Source organism: Rhineura floridana, chromosome 19, assembly GCF_030035675.1.
Source record: "Rhineura floridana isolate rRhiFlo1 chromosome 19, rRhiFlo1.hap2, whole genome shotgun sequence".
NCBI classification, from domain to species: Eukaryota; Metazoa; Chordata; class Lepidosauria; order Squamata; family Rhineuridae; genus Rhineura; species Rhineura floridana.
In genome coordinates, this window is record NC_084498.1 from 22360589 (window position 1) to 22382280 (window position 21692).

At 45.4% G+C, this 21692-nt stretch overlaps 1 protein-coding gene across 1 annotated transcript in view; it reads left to right on the forward strand.

Moving 5' to 3' along the window:
• The window catches only part of MED13L (mediator complex subunit 13L), a 195155-nt gene extending 173729 nt beyond the window's left edge, over positions 1-21426 (forward strand). The window contains exons 28-31 of the mRNA XM_061602384.1: positions 7558-7712; positions 14687-14848; positions 17286-17398; positions 18473-21426. Coding sequence (XP_061458368.1) covers positions 7558-7712; positions 14687-14848; positions 17286-17398; positions 18473-18605 — 563 coding nt within the window. The 3' untranslated portion in view covers positions 18606-21426. The remainder of the gene's footprint in view (positions 1-7557; positions 7713-14686; positions 14849-17285; positions 17399-18472) is intronic.
• The last annotated feature ends 266 nt before the right edge of the window (positions 21427-21692 follow it).

Here is a 21692-nt window from a genome sequence, read left to right on the forward strand (position 1 = left end):
ACATTACCCTAATAAAACACGAATTAACTACAATCGTTGGTCTGGTTCCTGAGTCACATCCTGGGCCTGACAGCTTGACAGAGCCACCTAAATCACCCTCAACGCTCTCTTCACTTGACTGGGACAAGATGTCAAAGGGAGCAGCGGGGGGGACGAACCCCACTTCTGAGACGGAAGAAGTGGAACTCCTGAGGACTAAGGTAGCTGATTTGCAGACGGATGTTCAAGCCCTGCTAGCAGCAGTCAAGGCGCTGAAGACGGATAATCAAACCTTGAAGGCCACGATAGACCAGATGCGAACAGCCCCTCCAGCTGCCGTAGTAAAGGTTCCCATTGGATTGCCCCCAAAATACGCGGGACAAAGTGATCAGTTGGCAACCTTCGTGGCTCAATGTGAGTTATATCTGGATGTCAGGCACACGGAATTTCCAGACGATGGGGCTAAAGTAGCTTTCGTGATTAGCCTCCTGGAGGGAGAAGCTGCAAAATGGGTGACTCCGTATCTCGTGAGAAAGGATACTGTCTTAGGAAGGTACAGAGGATTTATACAGGAGATGACCGAGATGTTTCAAGACCCGCAAAGGGCTGAAACAGTAGCGCGGCAACTAGGCGCTCTGAAGCAAGCTAAAGGGACTGTTTCCGAGTACACTAACGCTTTTAAAATTCTGTCCCAGGAAACTGGTTACAATGACGCCACCCTGATGTTTATGTACCGGAGTGGATTAAATGCTGAAATCCTGGATGAGTTGGCCAGGACCTCCCCCCCCCCCCCGCTGACCTACCAGGGCTCATCCGGCTATGCCTACAGATAGATCACCGGATGGAAGGAAGGCGCCTGGAAAGGAAGCAGGAGGTCCCGAGATACTCAGCCTCGGCATCCCGCAACAAGACCCTTCCCACTACAGGGATGGCAGGTAATGCAACTGAGGGACAGGGAGGGGCTAGGCCAAGACTGTCGGAAGAAGAAAAGGAAAGACGACGCCGGGAACGTTTATGCTTTTATTGTTCAAAGCCGGGCCATGTGGCCAGAGACTGTGGACTGAAAGGGGGGAAAGCCAAGCTGTCGGGAAACTAGAACACCCAGTCCACGTGCAGGCCGGTGGACTGGGGGCAGCGTTGTATAAAGGCCCCCCAACGATCCAACCTCCCTCAAAGGGGGTGTTGGTCTTGCCTATTCGGATTACAACTTCCAGAGGAGTGGTGTTTAATTCCACTGCCTTAATTGACAGTGGAGCCTCCACAAATTTTATTGATGCAAAGTTAGTCAAGCGTCATGGAATTTCCCGGTGGAAACTGGACGCTCCCCTAGCTGTGGAGACTATCGATGGGAGACCCCTGAAGTCAGGAGGGGTGACACAAGCCACGGAGGAAGTGAAACTTCAAATCCCTGGGCACGAAGAGTTCATTTCGCTATACGTGTCAGATCTCTCGAACTTTGAGGTGATTCTGGGAATGTCCTGGCTAGCAAAGCATGAACCCAAAATAAGTTGGAAGGAGGCGGTGGTGTGGTTCACCTCACAGTATTGCCAGGAGAACTGTCAACCTGAAGGAATCAAGAACACCTTAGCGGGGGCAGTGCAAGAGATCGAGCAAGTGACCCTGCCGCCAAAGTATGAAGAATTCAAAGATGTGTTTGATGAAAAAGAGGCAGAGACTTTACCCCCCCACCGCCCTTACGACTGTGCGATTGATCTAGTGCCAGGAGCCAGCATCCCATCAGGGAGAATCTACTCTCTCACAGAGAATGAGAGGGAGGCCCTGAAGGAATTCCTGGATAAAAACCTGAGGTGAGGATTCATACGCCCCTCACAATCCCCTGCTGGAGCGCCACTATTGTTCGTGAAAAAGAAGGGGGGGAACTCAGACCCTGTAACGACTATCGTGCATTGAACCAGATCACCATCCCCAACAGCTACCCGCTGCCCCTGATCTCAGAGTTGCTGGACCGACTGCGCTCTGCAAAAATCTTCACGAAGTTGGATTTGAGAGGAGCGTACAATCTGATCAGAACGAAGGAGGGAGATGAATGGAAAACAGGATTCTTGACCGCTTACGGACAGTATGAATACCTGGTCATGCCGTTCGGGCTTTGTGGAAGTTCAGGAATTTTTCAAAAATTCATGAACGACGTGTTTAGAGACTTGTTGGACACGTATGTAATCTGTTACTTAGATGATATCCTGGTGTTCTCAAAGAACCAGGAAGACCACGACCAGCATGTGAAGACGGTGTTGAAGAGACTGAGAGAAAATCACCTGTATGCTAAATTAGAGAAATGTGGATTTGACCTCAAGTCTCTAGACTTCCTTGGATATCGAATCTCAGCGGAAGGCGTGGAGATGGACCCAGGGAAAGTAAGCTGCATATTGGACTGGGGCCAACCTGTCACCAAAAAGGATGTACAATGGTTTTGGGGGTTTGCCAATTATTACAGAAAGTTCATTCCAGGCTTTTCCAAATTAACAGCTCCTCTGACTGACTGTTTAAGGGGGAAGAAGAAGTTTCAATGGACAGAGAACGTCACCAAGGCCTTTGAGGAGCTGAAGAGAAGGTTTGCTACTGAGCCCATTCTGCGCTTTGCTGATCCGAACCTCCCTTTCGTAGTGGAAGCAGATGCTTCAGATTTTGCCATCGGGGGGGGGTCCTGCTACAATTAGACCAAGAAGGGAAGGAGCTGCAACCCTGTGCGTACTTCTCTTGGAAGTTAAAGCCTGCAGAGAAGAACTATACAGTTTGGGAGAAGGAGCTGCTGGCCATCAAGGACTCTTTTGAAAACTGGAGACAATACCTAGAGGGGACCTCTCATCGAATTGAAGTGCGCTCCGACCACAAGAATCTTGAAAGCCTCCAAACAGCCAGAAAGCTGAACCAGAGACAGATAAGATGGTCCCAGTTCTTCACTAGGTTTAACTTCCAGATTACTTACCATGCCCAAGCCAAAAACCAGAGAGCGGATGCCTTATCCAGACAGCCACAATACAAAGAAAGTGAATCCGAGGACCAGCCTCAGTACGTAATCCCGCCAGAGAAATTAACGTTGGGAGTATGCCAGCCTTCATGGGAAGAGGAACTCAAAAAGGCACAACAAGAAGATGCAGACATGCTAAAATATCAGCAGGAGACGGGACAAGGTCAAGACTCAGAAGTAACCTTTCACTGGAGAAATGGACTGTTATGGTTCAAAACCGCCAGATATGTGCCAGAAGGGGAATTAAGGCTCAGAATCCTACGCCAGTGTCATGATTCCCTCACAGCGGGACACTTTGGGATTTACAAGACCATTCAGAACGTGGCCAAGGACTTCTGGTGGCCTAAAATGCGTCGGGATATTGAGAGTTATGTAAAGTCCTGCTCTGTCTGTCTGCGGACAAAAACACAAACAGGGACACCAGCAGGACTGTTACAACCGTTGCCTGTCCCACACGAACCCTGGAAGGACCTCTCCATGGATTTTATAACTGATCTACCCAAGTCCCAAGGAATGACAGCCATCTTAGTAGTGGTGGATCTACTTACCAAAATGGCACACTTTCTTCCTTGTGCAGGGGCCTTAGAGGCTAAAGAAACGGCCAAGTTATTCATAAAAGAAGTCTACCGGCTGCATGGATTGCCAAACAGCGTAGTCTCAGACCGAGGAACTCAGTTCACAGCCAAATTTTGGAGAGCAATGTGGAAACAGTTGCAGACGGAATTAAAACTCTCCTCCGCCCATCACCCCCAGACAGATGGGCAGATGGAACGCTTGAACGCCGTTTTGGAAAGATATTTACGAAGTTATGTGTCCTATCAACAGAATGACTGGGTATCATATTTGCATTTTGCAGAGTTCACCTACAACAATTCTCTGCACTCCAGCACTCAACAAACCCCGTTCTTCACTAATTATAGATTCCATCCTAAAGTCTTTCCAAGCAGCTCAGAAGGAATGCTGGTACCGGCAGCTGAGAACTTCCTTAAGGAATTGCAAGCGGCGCAACAGACACTGAAACAGCAGTTAAACGAAGCCAAAACGGAGTACAAGCGAGTTGCTGACCTGCACAGGAAGGAGGGCCCCCCCCTTCAACCGGGAGACCAGGTATGGCTGTCCACCCGCTTCCTCCAGATGCCGGGCAAATGTAGAAAATTACAAGACAAGAGGGTGGGTCCTTTCGAAATAGAAACTCAAATCAATCCCGTGGCATACCGACTGAAGCTGCCTGACACGTTTAAAATACATCCTGTGTTCCATCGATCCCTCTTAACGAAAGCTGCCCCTCCCAGTGAGTTACAGCCGGAGGAACCTCCCGGAGCTCCACTCCTGGTAAATGAGCAGCTTGAGTTTGAAGTTGAGGAGATCTTAGATTCCAGGATCAGACGCCACAAGCTGCAGTACTTGATTCACTGGAAAGGCTATGGGGTGGCTGACAGATCATGGGAAGATGCAGCTGATGTGCATGCTCCAGAATTGGTAAAACTTTTCCATCAACGTTTTCCCCACCGTCCCAAGCCAGACAAGGGGAGGGGGGCACAGCCTGGGAGGGGGGATGGTGTCGGAAGGCAGAGCTGGGGTTAATGGCCTTCTCCTCCATGAGTAAAATAATCGGAAGAGGCTGCTAGATCAGGCCAAAGGCCCATCAGGTCCAGCGTCATGTTCTTACAGTGGCCAAACCAGAAGGAAGACCATAGATTCCCTACCCCTGACGGGAAACTGTCCAGCCCTGGCAAGGATGAGTTTCTAGTAGAGTCTTGAGGAATGAGGTCAGGCTGTGATAAGAACATAAGAGGAGTCCTTAAGTCAGGCCCCTCTAGTCCAGCATCCTGTTCTCCTGGGGGCCAACCAGATGCCCCAAAGGGAAGGCCAAAAGCAGGACATGAGCACAGCATCATTCCCGCCCGCTCCCCTTGTGATTCTAAGCAACCGTTACACTGGAGTGCACTGGAGGCAGAACATGGCCATCATGGGCAATGGCCATTGACTCGCCACTACACTCCCAGTCTCTCTGTGCCTTACATTTCGCACAGGACGTAACAGAATGATAAAAGTTCACCAGAGAAAAGCAACAGAGTGGAGTTGAAATCACTTTCTGTAAGGCAGTCAGGAAGAGGCTAGTGTTTTTCATCTCCAAAGAGAAGAGGCTATGGGAAAAAAAAAACATCCTCCTTGTTGTATGGATGTAATCAAAGGGTCAGCACTGACATAATTACAGTTAACTTAATGAGCAAGCTGGTTAGCTCCCCCGAGCCTTTCTAAATAAATATGTGCTGGTTAGTTTTCAAAAACGAAATACATTTTACTAAGAAGCAAGTTGCCCTATAAAGGTCCCCCTTTGTCGTTGTTTTTAAAATGAAAGAGCCTGGCTTTGATCGACGGCCAGAATTAGTGGGCCTCGCAGTTCTCCCGTTCAGTGCCATTATCCTTTTGCGCCCCCCCCCCCAGATCACCCCTGAACACAGTGCTTGCAAATATTTAACCTGCATTAACCTGGCCTTTAGGGTTTCGCATGCTAATTGGAGCCATGTCTACGGTTAGTGTTTTTCAGAATGGTGTCAAGATTTAATTTTCTCAGCTCCTTGTTCTGTGTTAATAGTTAAAGCCTCTGAAGGTATTAACGCTCTTACTTGTGCCTTGAAGGCTATTGCGAGCATGGCAATGGTTCTGGGTAAATTACTTGTGGCTGCTGTCTTTGGAAGAGGAGGAGGGAGGGCTTCAGAAAAGGTGCGAAGGAAGACAGTACCCAAAAGGCCTCTGCCTCTTAACGCTCTGTTGCAAATCAACATCAAGCATGCTTTGTGCTAGAACTTTGTTAAACTTCCACAAAGAGATCTGTATTCAAAAACATTTCGCAGTTGTTTCTAAACAAAAGTTTACTGCTGCTGACTTCAGTTTCAGCAGTCACTTCCAGGTACCACATGAATTTACGTGTGTGATGCATGAAGTCATGTGAGGCAACATAGGAAATTGCATGAAAAGCTAGTGCGTCATTAGGCATGCTCATAACCAGACATAGCGTTATAGAGTTCACTAACTCTCACTCCTGCACTTAGTTGTATCTGATAGATCAAGCATCATAAGATATTTGCTTTTTATATTTTTTTAATGGGGCGGAACTGAAACAAACTTAAAGGGGAAGTGCAAACTTAGTTTCCTTTCAGAACTGATAGGTTTTGGAAGGAATTCACTTAAAAATAAATTAGGCTGTAATCCTAACCACACTTACCTTGGAGTAAGCCCCATTGAATTCAGTAGGACTTATTTCTGCATAGACATAATTATGGAATTGAAAAGGATTGACTGCAGCCCAACTCCAACATAATTTCTTTCACGTTCCCTGACTCTAGCGATGTCTGAAACAAGGGAAACAGGCGATCCCTAAAGCACGTTGAGGGGAGAAGGAAGAGTATTACTGAACTCTGATGAATTGGCTCTTGAGATCTACAGAAGCCATATGTTGGAAAGGCCTGTTGAGCATATTTCCTCAGTTTCTAGGCAGTTTGATTTGGAAATTGGATTCTCTTCAGATAATCGATCCAATGAATTTGAACAGAGTGAGTTTGGTGTGCAGATGCTACAGCTTTGCAACACTTACTCTTGGAATAAATTGGCTACTTGCAAATGTTGTCTAATCCCTTTCCCTGTTAGAAGCCAGCCGCAAATTAGATTCTAATTTACTTTCAGTAAGTTCTTTAGGGATAGGCTTGAGTCTGCTTTGATCCACACCAGATAGCTTCTTTGCATAGAAGCATATTTATTTATTTATTTATTTTATTACATTTTTAGACCGCCCTATAGCAATAAGCTCCCAGGGCGGTGTACAGCATATCTATCCATCTCCCTGTTCCCTTTTCTCCTAGATTTCATTAGTTTTCATTTATAACTCCAAAGGGTAAAATGGAAACAATGATGGTGGGTCAGTCACTCTCTCAGCCTCATCTACTTCACAGGGTTGTTACAAGGATAAAATGAGGCGACATTATGCATGCAGTCTTGAGCTCTGTGGAAGAAAAGCAGGATATAGATGTAGTGGTTAGAGTGTTGGACTATGACCTGGGAGAGCAGGGTTTGAATCACTACAAAGCCATGAAGCTCGCTGGGTGACCTTGGCCCAGTCACTGCCTCTCAGCCTCAGAGGAAGGCAATGGTCAACCACCTCTGAATACCACTTACCATGAAAATCCTGTTCGTAGGGTCGCCATAAGTCGGTATCAACTTGAAGGCAGGCCATTTCCATTTTTTTTTTCAATTTAGCATATCTGGGTGAGAGAAAGTCTGCTATCCTATATTGGGAGCATGTGCCATTGATAAAGCTGCTCTGAAGAATATAGTTACGGGGTGGGGATAAGGAGAGTTCACAGCCCTGGTCCCTTGACTTTAAAAGTTGCAAGCTAGCTTTCAGCCAATGAGTAGCAGGTTTCTGATTCAGAGCTGCATCCTGGTTACTATGCTGATGGATAAGATATCTCTCTTAAGGTGGAAGTCACCGTCCACCGTTACTGTCCTCCTGTGGAAATGCTGTGTTTTCAAGGCATTCTGCAAGGCAACATGACTGATCTCTTCTTTGCTCTTCCTTCCTCTTTGAGATGACATGTTTGTCCTTCCGTTCCCGGACGACATGGATAACGACATTGGAATTCTAATGACTGGGAATCTCCACTCATCTCCAAATTCCTCTCCCGTCCCTTCCCCTGGCTCTCCTTCTGGGATTGGAATAGGACCATCCTTCCAACATAGCCGGGTAAGTGCCTTTATTTTATTTAGAAAGTTCCTTAATTGCTTTTATATTCAGAGAATCTTAAAACTATGTCCTTATGCAGTTGTACTCCAAAATGGTTATGGCTTTGGGCTATTGTTCCCAAGCCTTTTATTTTTATTTTGTTCCGCCACCCGCCCCGACTAAATTCAGTCACAAAGAGTTTACTTTAGAACAGCAGTGGGGAACCTTTTTCAGACTGAGGGCCGCATCGTCTCATAGGGAACTTTCTGGGTGCCACATGCTAGTGGTGAGGTGGGCCGAAGATCGGTGGGCAGATCAGTGGAAGTGACTCTTCCCTTGGTACAGTCGGCTGCATTCCAGCCATGTAAAAGTTAAAGGTTTCTATACTCAACCCCCTCTAGCCTCCATCTAGGGAAGCAAGAAGTGTTGTTGCTATTCAGAAATGCATTCCAGCCAGAAAAAAAGCGCTCAAGGGGGGTATGGAGCACAGCTGGTGAATGGTGAGGCTAGAGAGAGCAGCTTGGCCTGGGTAAGGGCCATGTAGCGAGGCCTAGAGGGCTACAATCTGAGATTCTCTGCTCCTGAGGTTCCCACCCGTTTTAGAGGAACTAGGCCACATACACACCATACATACTCTACTGTAAACAGCCATGGCTTCCCCCAAAGAATCCTGGGAAGTGTAGTTTGTGAAGGGTCCTGAGAGTTGTTAGGAGACTCCTGTTCCCCCTCATAGAGCAACAATTCCCAGAGTGGTTTAACAATCAATCCCTCTTCCCAGGGGAAATTACAGCTCTGGGGTTTCCTAACAGTTCTCAGCACTCTTCACAAACTACTCTTCCCACGATTCTTTGGGGAAGCCAGGCTGTTGAAAGTGGAATAACAGTGGAATAAATGTCTGGTGTGAATGTGGCTCTAGTTTCCCTTTGGGAAAATTTTGTGCACATCACAGTGTTCCTAGAAGCAAGAAGCAATCATGATAATTGAACACAGTTGGTTCTTTTTCCAAACCATGCTGAGGTGCCCTTGGCAGCAAGGAACCATATTCAAGGACTTCGTGTTAGAAATGGGCTAGATTTAAGTTTCCACAGGAACGTTTCTATAAGAGGAGAGGTTGTTTCCACCTCCCCACTAACTAATGATGAAACCACACATTGGAACGCAAGCTCTCCAGGTGCTGGGATTTTATGCAGATTTTGTTTTCTTAGCCCAGGGTGCTTTGTAGTTCAGCAGTTAGTTTTACTTAAAGTGGCTTTTAAGAAGCTCGCTCCAGCATCAAAGCTTATTTAAAATGTAAATTAATTTTGTTAATTTCAAAAAGGAAAATTCCAACTTTGGAAAGCTTAGCATGATGTTGAAGTGTTCAGCAAGGCTCCCCCACTTGCAATCTTTCTGGTGCGAGACACTTCATGGGGGTTATTACGTATGTCTATCATCCTTTGGTTGGAGCGCTCCTGGAACCTCCAGGCTGTGCATTCTTAACATGCAGCAGTGGCAGGAATTGTAAAGGATTTTCTCTTTGGAAGAGGACATTTTGCTTCCTCTTGTGTCTCAATAAGTGGAGGGAAATGGGGATGATAAAGTCAACAGGAAGCTTCTGATACAGCTTTCCTGATTAACAGCACATCTGTGAGCTTCGCAACTGCACTAAGGCACTCATCTCTTTTCTTCTCCTCAAAGTAAAGTGACTTTATTCTTAAATCCTAGAGCAGCGATTCCCAACCTGGGGGCTATGGCCCCCAGGGGGCCTGCAAAGAAATCCAGAGGGGGCCAGTAAAGAAATAAATTATTTATTGTTATTTTTAACAAGTCTTAATTTCCTGGACACTGGCTGCTCCCCACTACACCTCCCCTTGCTCTAAATAAGAGGGCAGGACTCTACCTGCAGTGGCAGAGCATCTTTCAGGCACGCCAAGCGCAGGTGTCTGCCTATAAAACAATTGGCAGATGTCAAAGGAGGCTGAGGGTGGAGCTACCAGGAAGAAGAGGGGATTTCTATCGCCAGCTCCTGTCTCCTTGCACTGCCGCCGCCGCCGCCACCACCCTTACTCAGAATGAGAGGAGAGGGCTTTTTTTCATGAAGCAAAAAGAAGCAAGGCCGCAAGGAAAGGCTGCTTTCCCTCTTCCTTCCTGGAGCCAGCCTGCCTGCCTGCTTTTTTTGGCTCCTGCTTCGCTGCCACCTCCTTTCAAAAATTATTCTCACCTTCAGCCCAGACGGAGCCAAGGAGCAGCGAGGGCTTGCTTGCCCCCCATCTCTGAGGCTAAGTGTGTGTACCAGCATCCCCCCCTTGTTGCACCTACACTCTGCCCTCCCAACCTCTCTCTCCACGATGCTGTGGCATTTAAGGGCTTCCCCCTGCCACATGCCCAAATGCATGCACGCCTGCTGATGCTTGCAGGAGGGGCAGGTGTGTTTGTGTCTGTGCATGCACTGATCTGTCTTCTGCTCCACTCTCATTCCCCAAGTGCACGCTAACCAAGTCATCAGTTCTGATGACCATCCCAAGGTTTAAAAGCACTAACCCCCATCCTCAATCTGTCCACCCTTTTGTCTTCATAGTCTAGCATCCCCACATTGCTGCTTCTTGATGATGATTTAAAAAAAAGAAAAAGCTCAGCAGGTTGACTGAGGATGGGGTCCACATACTGCACCTGAAATGTATTTATTTAATTCATTGCACTTATATCCCACTTTTCCTCCAAGTTGCTCAAGGTGGTGCACATGGTTCCTCCCCTTTCCATTTTATCCTTACACCAACCCTGTGAGATAGGTCAGGCTGAGAGACTGCGTCTGGCCCAAGGTCACCCAGTGGGCTTCATGGCTGAGTGGGGATTTGAACCTGGATCTTAGTCCAACACTAAAACATATTGGTGCTGGAAGCAGGGCTGTGGAGTCGGTACGCCAAACCTTCGACTCCGACTCCTCTGTTTTTCTACTGTCCGACTCCACCCAAAATTGCTTTCAACTCCACAGCCCTGGAAAGGGCTGTAAATGTCTTTTTAAATTGGAAGCTCTCATAGGAGCATTTTTATCGCTGCCTGAATATGCGCTGATCTTGGCATCACAGCATTTGTCATCATTTGGGTCCTGTGTCATACACTGACACACAAAATGTTTTCCATCTTGAGTTATGGTGAAATGCTCAACTACAGCTGACTTCCTGGGAAGTTTCTTTGACATTTTGAATTTATATTTTAAAAAAATTGTCAATCAAAATTTATTTTGAAGTCGGAGTCTGTACATTTCTACCGCCTCCGCCCAAAATTGCTTCCGACTCCACGACTCCGACTCCACAGCCCTGGTTGGAAGACAGGACTGTACATCTTCAGACTTGGGGGGGGGGGATACCAATTTGATTGGACCTTTGTATTACGAAAAGAAAGCAAAATCTGCAGGGAGCTTTTTATGGAAAGGGATATTTGGAAATGTGGTTTTGCCACACACCATTTTTTCAGTTAACAGAGACTAAAATTACAGTTAGTGGGGGGCGGGTGTCACAAATATTTTTGAGCTTACGAAGGGGGTCACATACTCATAAAGGTTGGGAACCGCTGTCCTAGAGGTTATGGGTTTACTCCACTGGCATAAGAACATAAGAAGAGCCTGCTGGATCAGGCCAGTGGCCCATCTAGTCCAGCATCCTGTTCTCACAGTGTCCAACCAGGTGCCTGGGGGAAGCCCGCAAGCAGGACCCGAGTGCAAGAACACTCTCCCCTCCTGAGGCTTCCAGCAACTGGTTTTCAGAAGCATGATGCCTCTGACTAGGGTGGCAGAGCACAGCCATCACGGCTAGTAGCCACTGATAGCCCTGTCCTCCATGAATTTGTCTAATCTTCTTTTAAAGCCATCCAAGCTGGTGGCCATTACTGCATCTTGTGGGAGCAAATTCCATAGTTTAACTATGCGCTGAGTAAAGAAGTACTTCATTTTGTCTGTCCTGAATCTTCCAACATTCAGCTTCTTTGAATGTCCACGAGTTCTAGTATTATGAGAGAGGAAGAACTTTTCTCTATCCACTTTCTCAATCCCATGCATAATTTTATACACTTCTATCATGTCTCCTCTGACCCGCCTTTTCTCTAAACTAAAAAGCCCCAAATGCTGCAACCTTTCCTCGTAAGGGAGTCGCTCCATCCCCTTGATCATTCTGGTTGCCCTCTTCTGAACCTTTTCCAACTCTATAATATCCTTTTTGAGGTGAGACGACCAGAACTGTACACAGTATTCCAAATGCGGCCGCACCATAGATTTATACAATGGCATTATGATATTGGCTGTTTTATTTTCAATACCTTTCCTAATTATCGCTAGCATGGAATTTGCCTTTTTCACAGCTGCCGCACACTGGGTCGACATTTTCATCGTGCTGTCCACTACAACCCCGAGGTCTCTCTCCTGGTCGGTCACCGCCAGTTCAGACCCCATGAGCGTATATGTGAAATTAAGATTTTTTGCTCCAATATGCATAATTTTACACTTGTTTATATTGAATTGCATTTGCCATTTTTCCGCCCATTCACTCAGTTTGGAGAGGTCTTTTTGGAGCTCTTCGCAATCCCTTTTTGTTTTAACAACCCTGAACAATTTAGTGTCGTCAGCAAACTTGGCCACTTCACTGCTCACTCCTAATTCTAGGTCATTAATGAACAAGTTGAAAAGTACAGGTCCCAATACCGATCCTTGAGGGACTCCACTTTCTACAGCCCTCCATTGGGAGAACTGTCTGTTTATTCCTACTCTCTGCTTTCTGCTTCTCAACCAATTCCTGGCAGATACTGAAGTGGTGCATACTGACCACTAAAGGTAGCTAATGTGTGAATTCCCTTTTTGAGTAGGAAATACAAACCTCCCAGAGTCCTGCTAGGTGAATGATGGAAACGGAAGGCCCTTGACATCATATTTATTCATTCATTCATTCATTCATTCATTCATTCCCCTGTGAGGGACATTGACATCTCCAGTATCGTCAGAGGTAGGAATGCTTCTTGAATACCAGTTGCAGGAAGCCACAGGAGAGGAGAGTGCTTTTGGGCTCAGATCCTGCTTGCGGTCTTCCCTTTAGGGCATCCGGTTGGCCACTCTGAGATGCTGGACTAGATGGGCCATTGGCCTGACCCAGCAGGGCTAATATTCAGATGAACCTAAATATATTGCAACATGCATATCTCTCCACAGGGACCTTTTTTGGTTCTTAAAGCAGGGGTGGGGACCTTCAGGGTTGGGGTTCAAATGTGGCCCTCCAGGCCTCTCTATCTGGCCCTTGGGACTCCCAAGCTACAACTCCTCAGCCACACCCACTCTCCCCAGGCCATATCCCTCACCACCTCTACTTCACACCTTTTTTTAGTGTTTTTGCCTGGCTGGAATATGCCCTTGAACTCTGATAATGCTGCCCTGTATATAGAGAGTTGTCTTAAGTGTTGGTAAAACTAGTCTATGGTACGGAGGTAAAATTTGCATTCATTGCTCCACCCACTTCTGCCTCTGGCCCCACCCACCACTGGCATTCAGCCCTGGAGATTTGCCCAGAAGGGAATGTGTCCCTCTGTCTAAAAAGGTTCCCCACCCCTGCTTAAAAGTGCAGCCTTGTTTAGCATAAATCTTTGTTCTGTATCCGACCGCTGAAGCCATCAAGTAATCATTTCTACCAAGTCTGAGTGATTTTTTTGAAGATTGTTCTCAACTTTGTGTGACAGTTCTGCACAGTTTCAGTTTCTGCTATAATGAGATGAGCGATCAGGGAGTTTGGTAACCTGATGAGGCCACTTGTAGGTAAATGCCTTTTGGAGCAACTAGCTTAACCATTAACACGAGCCTGGTAATTGAGGTGTAATTTTTGTTCATACGAAAGCAGAGTGTGTGATCATTTCCCCCCTAGGTCAGGGGAGGGCACCCTTTTGCTCCGTGGACCTTGTAATTAATTGCTGCAGTTTGCAAGCGAGTGTTGCTTCCTTGCTATTGAATTATTTTTTTGGGGGGGAAGCTTTGAGGAAATATGGGTACATGAACTGGCCAGACTTGTTGAATAAAGGAATTTCAGTTTTAGCAGGGCGATCAGTAAGTGGAACCTTTTTAGATTTTGAAAGGATGAAATTCTCTCTCAAATCTTTGACAGTTACTGTAATGCACATTTATTGTGAGATTTTTTTAGGGGAGGGACAGGATGAGTACTTGTATTTTATGATAAAAAATAAATTCTAAGAAATCTTGTTCAGTTACAGAATTTGGAGCCTGACCAGCTTTAAAGGCAATTCTCTCTCCCTCTCTCTCTTTCTCTTTCTCTCTCTCTTGCTGAGAGATGGTCTGTGTTTTGCTTTTTTGTCACTTGGTGTTTAGTGGGGTTACCAAGAACATGACAATCATTATAGCCAACTGCTATAAGAGATGTCAAGTTGTCTAGTGCCTGTTTTAGTCAATATTACTCCAAAGGAAAACAGCTCTTTTTATTGTTATTAATACAATTTCTGGTGGGGTAGCTTGTTTGTTGCGGCAAAAACAATAAAGTGTTTTACCAGTCTTTTTGTTTGTTGCTTTTTTGCATTTTTTCTTTCTTTCTTTTTAAAGGAATGGTTTTTTAAAAAAAAAAATGGGCTCATGATCTGTAAAATAGTTGATAAAGAGAAGCATCCCCTTCCCACTAATATAGTCCCCTCCCCGATTACCAAAATTGCACCCTCTCTATTAGTTTATGAACAGATGTGTGAATATATGTTTGCGTAGCTCATTAAAAAGAAAAAGAATGCAAGATCACTAAAATAGTCAGAAATTGCCATGTTCAGCCGGCAAAGAAAGAAACCCAGTGATTTCAGGAATGTCTGTTAATATGGTTTGCAAGATTTGAGGGGAGGCCAGGATTGGCCATCAGATTTGCCAGCTTCTTTAATAAGCCTCCAGTAAGGGGCTCCCAACTGAAACTAAACACCTCCCTCAGTGTCATTTCCATGTGGCTTGGATGCCTAACTTGGCATTTCCTCTTCTCAATTTTTTTTTCCTCCAGAGCCAAGGAGAACGTCTCCTCTCCCGGGAAGCGCCTGAAGAACTGAAGCAGCAACCTCTTGCCTTGGGGTACTTTGTCTCTACTGCCAAGGCAGAGAACCTTCCTCAGTGGTTCTGGTCATCCTGCCCGCAGGCCCAAAATCAGTGTCCCCTCTTTCTGAAGGTTTGTTGAGCACCTTTGTCCCTAGCAGGAAATGGAAAGTACAGCTTTTTCTTCATCGTGATCTCCTTTTGTTTGTTTATACTATCAGCAGTAGATTTGGGCGGCGGGGGGGAGCAGTTCCTAGTCTCTCATTTGTAAGCATCTTGCATGCGTGTTTTGCTCTAGAGAAGTGGATTCAGGGGAGTGATGTGTTGCAGTCCGTGCCACACCCATGAGCACTTGGTTCCCCAAGCAGATAAGGGAAGGCTTTTGGGGAAAGGCCATTGGTCCATGGTAGAACATCTGCCTTGGCTGCAGAAGGCCCCAGGTTAAATCCCCAAAGGCATCTCCAGGAAGGGATGGGAGAGACTCCTGCCTGAAACCCTGGAGAGCCACTGCCAGTCCGTGTAAGTAATAGTGGACTAGATGGACCAATGGGCTGACTCAGTAAAAGGCAGCTTCCTATGTTCCTAATTTGGCTGGACCTCTCCACTTGAGAAATAGTCTTACGATATCTGGCACCGCCCCATAAAAAGAATTTTAAGAGTCAGTGCTGAGAAGGAGTCTCTGTCTGGGACTTGGCCCAGGTTTTGTGGCTAAGAACGGATTAAAATGTCTCTCTGTGGTCCAAGCTCTCTAGAACCAGGGGCTTCCAACCTTTCTGGTATGGTGACCCACAAGTCCAAGTTTATTTGGTATGGTGACCCATCAATTTATTGTCACGTGGAGTTTGGAGCGTGGGTCTTCCCTGCTGCCAGCCACCAGAAAGCGGCTCCCAGGTGCTAAAATATAAGACTATACACAGCATTCTAATATGACAACCAAACAAAAAGTTGTCAGAGTTATCATTCCAGTTAAGGATTACAACCAATAATTATTTTGGGTTCACTTGTAGAGCCTGTGACTAGGGCTGTGCAGAGCCCCCTTTCCCCTGTTTCTCTGGTCTGGGGGGTCATTAGGCCAGCCCTCCCTGGGTTGGCCTTGTGACCACCCCTTGCCCCACCTCGGAGTTGCTCCTGAAAAAGTTTGGGGGCAGGGCTACTGTTTAATTTCAGTTTTAAAACCCTAGTTAAACATGTAGCAGGAAGGAGGAGTGGGGAGAAGAGACCTTGTGTCTTCTCCCCACAACTAAGACCAGGGATCAATTCTGCAGGGTGTGGCGATGCCTACCCACTCTCCACCCTCCATCAGTGCCTCAGCAGATGCATTGTTTTGGGGGAAGGCATTGCAGCACCCTGCAGAATTGCCCCACTGAACAGCTGATCAACAGAGGGGGCTTTCCTGCAGGTTTAAGAAAGCCGTATGCAGAGCACCATGCATAATTGACTCCTTTGCAGATTAGTGGGGAGCGATTCTGCACTGGTGATGCTCGGCTAGTGACTTCCCTTTAGGAAAGGGATCGATGCCGAGGCGTCGATCCTGCTGGGCGTGGGGTGGAGGTGGCTGGCTGAAATAAGCTAGGCCTACTTTCTTCCAGAAGACTCAGCCCGAGATCCGAGATCGGTCTTGGCCTTTTCATGACGTTTTCCTGCTCTGCCTGCCTGTTCTTCCCATCCTCTGCCAGCTACAGATTGCTCTGGGTCATCCAACCTGACCCGTGGTGATCTGTGGCTGTCTAAACCTGATTCGGCTGAGGCCTTAATGTCTCCAAAGAGGTCCAATTCAGCTCGGGGCTGAGCTGAATATGGAGCACAACCCTACCCATGACTCAGTTGCTCTAGAATGGGAAACAGCTCTAGAATGCTAGAAAACTCAAATGTTCCCAGCCCCCTTCCCTCCCCTGTCATCCCACCCCCAGGCAAGTTTCACACATGCTCTTCATGAGACAGCCTGATGTTGGTAAGTTAAAGCAGGAATCAGAGCTTTCAAGTATCCCTCCTACAAGCTGCTCAAGTGGGGAGAGGACACGCAGTGCCCGTTCCTAGATCAGTCACAAATCAAGCAGCTCATAAAACATACGTGGGTTGCCGGGCATGGTTGTAGTGACAGGCTTCAGTCGGCAAAATCCACTCTTGGTGGGCAAAACTACAGCGAGTGCTCATACAGTGGGGATCTTGGCTTGAAGGTTGATGGGGCATCTTACAGCAACTTCCTTGCATTTATCACCATTGATATTTGCAGGGGCCCTATACCTTCACCCTGCCCATAAGCAGCAAGGAGCGTTTTTAGTCCCTAGCTGACGAAATTCCTTGGCCTTCAGTGGTCCAGTTTTCCCCACCATGCTGGAAGAAAGGTGTTTAGGGGTGTACTTTTCATTGACATCATTCAGGCTCGTTTTTAGAACGCTGTAAAAAAGGGGGGGTTGGGTGAGAAAATCTCTCTGTTGATTGTAACCCCAGCTAGCCAAGCCCTTGGGTCACCTCAGGGTAGCTCTTTACCTGTGGTCATGTGATGATCCTCAACTCGGAAGGAAACTGCTATTCCATGCGATGACACCTGTCTTTCCCCCCCACAAAAGGCATCATTGCATCATCACATCTCTGTTGCGCAATCGGATGAGCTTCTCCCTGCCCGGAACTCTCAGAGGGTTCCCCACCCCTTGGACTCTAAAACCACATCTGATGTTCTGAGGTAACTGTCCTCCACGTTTTTGCATTTGCTTTTCCATCTCCCCATCCCCTGCTGCTACTGACACACACACACTTTGAGCCCTGGGAAATAAGTGTTGGTCTTTGACCAGCCTTTTGCACTTGAAACTCTACTGGATTTGAAAGAGGTTTATTGGCTCACCTTGCAGACCTTTGTGGGTGGGCTATGTGCAAAGCATAAAAGAAAGACCCTGCTCTTTGTGCCTCTGGAAAAGCCACAGCTGCACGTTGCTGCAGGGCAGTGGTGGCTGGTGCCCATTGGGACTTGTGAGGTGGAAGGCAGGGAGATCCAACGGTAGGTGGAAGCAAAACCAGTGACAGGCGGACCCAGAGACAATGGCAGGCAGAGCTAATTTTGCCCCATCCTAACGAAGGAGGAAGCTGACAGGCAGGGCCACCTTTAGATTGGCTGTAAGTAAGAAGCCAGGCAGGTGGAGGGTAGCCAAGGGCAGACTGAGGTTAGTGGGGCAATGCCCTATTTGCCCCCAGTGGACCAGCCTCCCCTGTTGCAGGGATTTCCTGCCTAGCTGCCAGGAAGGTGAGCTGCAGAGTGGTAAGGATTGTACCTGTCATGCTAAGACAGCCTTGATAGGGACAGCCTGCAACTTTTCTTCCATCCCTAGTAGGCTTTTTCTTGGTTATTATGGAATGATAGCGATAATCCTTACTACTTATCAAGACTTCCTTGAGCCTTGGTGATAAGATTATTTTTAATGCTAGTGTCTAATATATTATTTTGGGGCTAAGGAAGGTACTTGCAAGCTCCTCCCAGAGTTTTGCTGTACACAGACTTCTCTCGGAGAAAGAAAAGTGCACTTTGGCTGGCGTATTGCCAAGCTGTGCATCTTCAGGCAGGGCTGGGCCTCCCAATAAACCCGCTTTGTCTTTCAAAGGTAGCGCAAGAAACTGATCTCAAAACATTGGACAGTAGGGGATGAGAGACATCTATTTGAGCATTTCTTCCAAAACAAAAGTCTAGGGAAAGTGCAGATTGTGGAACAGAAGGAACCCCTTGTCCTGACCATTGGTGCCTTTATTTTTCTCTCCTCACTTGTAGGTTTGTTTTGGAGCAGTACAATGCACTGTCATGGCTCACGTGCAACCCTGCAACCCAGGACCGCAGTTCCTGCCTTCCTGTCCACTTTGTGGTGCTCACGCAGCTATACAATGCCATCATGAACATCCTTTAATGGCTCGGGAGCACCTGGCTGATCTTCCCCTTCAACCTGAGAAATGTGCCAGGGCCTGTAAGAGTCAGAGCTCCTCTTCCTCCTACAGGCCCAGCCTCAGAGGGTCCAAGCAGTGCTTTCCCCCCCTCCAGGAATCATAGGAGGTTTCTCCAGTGTTTGTGGAGCGTACCTGGTGGAGCATGTCAGCACTTCTGCCAAGTATATCAGACAGTGGATGTATTACAGCCTCAAGGCAGTGTTAATTTGGTGGCCGGACGTTGCGGAACAATGGACCACAAAAGACAGTGTCTTTCTGTTCGTGTTTTTGTTTTATTGTGCACAGGTCTCTTTGCTGAAGAGACGAGTGTCATCCTTTTCAAGCAAAACGTTGTAAGTGACCGGTTTGGGTGGCCCAAAACTTTTAATGTTGTTCCTTGAAAACCATAAGATGGACTTGACTGCAAAGAAGAACCAATGCTAGTAGTTTATAAACAGTGGGATTTTCCATCTACCTGGAATTCCCGCCGGAGTGGATTGGGATGAATGCATGCATTTGTTACCTGTCCATGTAGATATGAATGGTCTTGGAGATACTCTTTTTAAGTTTGTTTGTTTGTTTCCTTTTAATTTATTAATAGGGGCTATTAAATTATAGAGGACCAGGTACAATAGGTGATCCAGCTCCATTCTGCCGAGAAGTATTTATCGACATACCTCGTGCTCTTCTGACCGAGAAATGGGGTAAAAACCAAGAAAAATCCAAATACCAAGATAGGAATAGTAAGTGAGGAAGAACTTTAGGAGTCACTATTTTTATTTTTATTTTGGTGGACATTTTGGGTTAAGGAACTCTAGCGAGGTTCAAATAAAGTCTAATGCACAATAACACAATGCAAGATAACAGAGACCAGTGGGAGACAATAAAACACTCTAGCATCGAGGCAAATTGAAGGGAGAAGTATTGATTTAGAGGGGAGTTTGACGTATTTGGAAATTTATTCCTGAAGCTCAAGTCACCTGTAAAACGGGGAGAGATTAGTCTGCATATCTCTGTGTGTGTGTGTTTGTGTGATACATGTATATATCTATACATATACACACACAAGCATCTAATTTGTTTACACTCTATAAGTTTCGAATCTGGTGTATTTCTGTCTATAGGAAGAAATATTATTTCAAAGAAATAATTTTTAAAAGTTAATATCATTAAATTAGTACTTGAATATGAAAACCACCGAGGTGGAAAAATTACTTGGTTTAGTTAAAATGCTTGCCATTTAAAAAAAAAAAAGGAAAAAAGGTTTAAAGCGAATCATTATTTTTTTTACTCAATTCTAGGATTTGAAAAGTCTATATGGTTAACCTCCCATTTCTAATGTTTTCTCATTGCACTGTGTGGCAGGCTGGGCTGCTGTAAAAAAGAAGAATCGAGTCTTGTTGAGAGTTGGCCAGCTTGGCCCATCCTAAGAGAGAACTACCATGTTTGAAGTTCTTCCAAAAGTCTGTCTTGTTCTGGTTAAAAAAAACAAACACACACATAATAATTAATTAAAATTTCTATGAGTTTAAAAGAAATATTTTTCTTGAAATGATGATGTAACGTTTAAAAGCAAATTTATTGTTAAAATAAAGAAATAATCCCATGCACGATGGGGGAGGATCGGTCAGAGGGAGACCCTGTAAATGGATCACTTTTATTCTCTTTGCTCCAGGCCCACCCACCAGGGGGCGGGGAGAGAGGGAACCTTTGCAATGTACAGGAGGGGGGAAAAAAAATCAGATATATCAAAACCATTTGTATCTAATGTATACAGTGTAAAATTGATTTAAAAAAATACTGCATTACTATTTTTTCTTAATCAGAAAGGAAAATTATCAAGGCCTTTTGAAGAGCATTAAAATATGAAGATTGTAAACTTGTATACAAAAAAAATTAACTTGGTGAGGAAAACTATGTAAAGTTATCTTTTACCATTCTGGGATTATTTGTTCCCAAAATTCACCTGAACTTCGAATTATAGTTGGATTTACTTTTTTTAAGAATAGGCTGTTTGTATCAAGGGGGTTTTTTTCTTCCCCAGGGATCCAGTTCTAATGCAAAAATTAAAATACCCCCACTCCACAAATAAGGGGAAGGGGGGTAGTAAGGAGTAGTTTTCATCTGGTGATGTTTTTATTTAATTTTTTTAAGTTAAGAGAAGCTGGTAACATATTTATACATTTTTGTGCAAAATAAATGAATGGCAATAGATTTTAAAAAGAAAAAAATCTTATGTACTTCAGTGTGAAAATCTGTATAATATTTCCCTTTAAAATATGCATTATTTTACTTGTGAGTTTTTTACTGAATTAATCTGAAATGTACAAGCCCTGGATTTCCTACAGAGTTGAAGAAGTTATTTTATTTTTTTTTATTTCTAATTTTGGAAATCATGCAGAAATCAGAATTATAACAGTTTGAGCGAAGTGGGGGGGATTGTTGCAGGGGAATGTCCAGCATGCTTGTATGTATATTTCAGAACCTTTTTTTAAATGTAAAAGCTGTACATTTCTTGGGGGAGTTCTGATTTTCTTTTTCCTTGAGCATTTTGCAGTGAGCCTCTTTTATATATAGCCAACAATTTGAAACAACAAAACATAAAAAAGAACTATGTGAAGTTCATTTTAAATCTTACAGTATATCGCTGGTACAGTACACTAAAAATAAAAAGACTTTGATAAAAAAGAAGAAACAACAATAATAATGACCTCCATTTTAAATGTCATTCATATATACCTTGTGGATGAGAGCTATATACTTTTACACACTTTTTTAGATGAATAAATTATTGAATTACTGAAAGTTGTGTGGGTTTGCCGCTCAGTTTTCTTTTGGTGATTTTTTTTTTTAAACAAGCTGCTCATCATCAACCTGTTTGAGTAACTGCATTCTTGTGGTGAAACACAAAGGGGCGAGATGAGAGCAGGAGTGACCTTGCATCATCACGAGACGTTGGACTCGTTCGCACGTCATGGTATAACCAAATTATGGCTAACTGGGACCACGCAAAGGGGCTGGCTCCCGAAGAGCTTGGACCCTCCCTGGATCCAGCTGTGCTGAAGCTGATG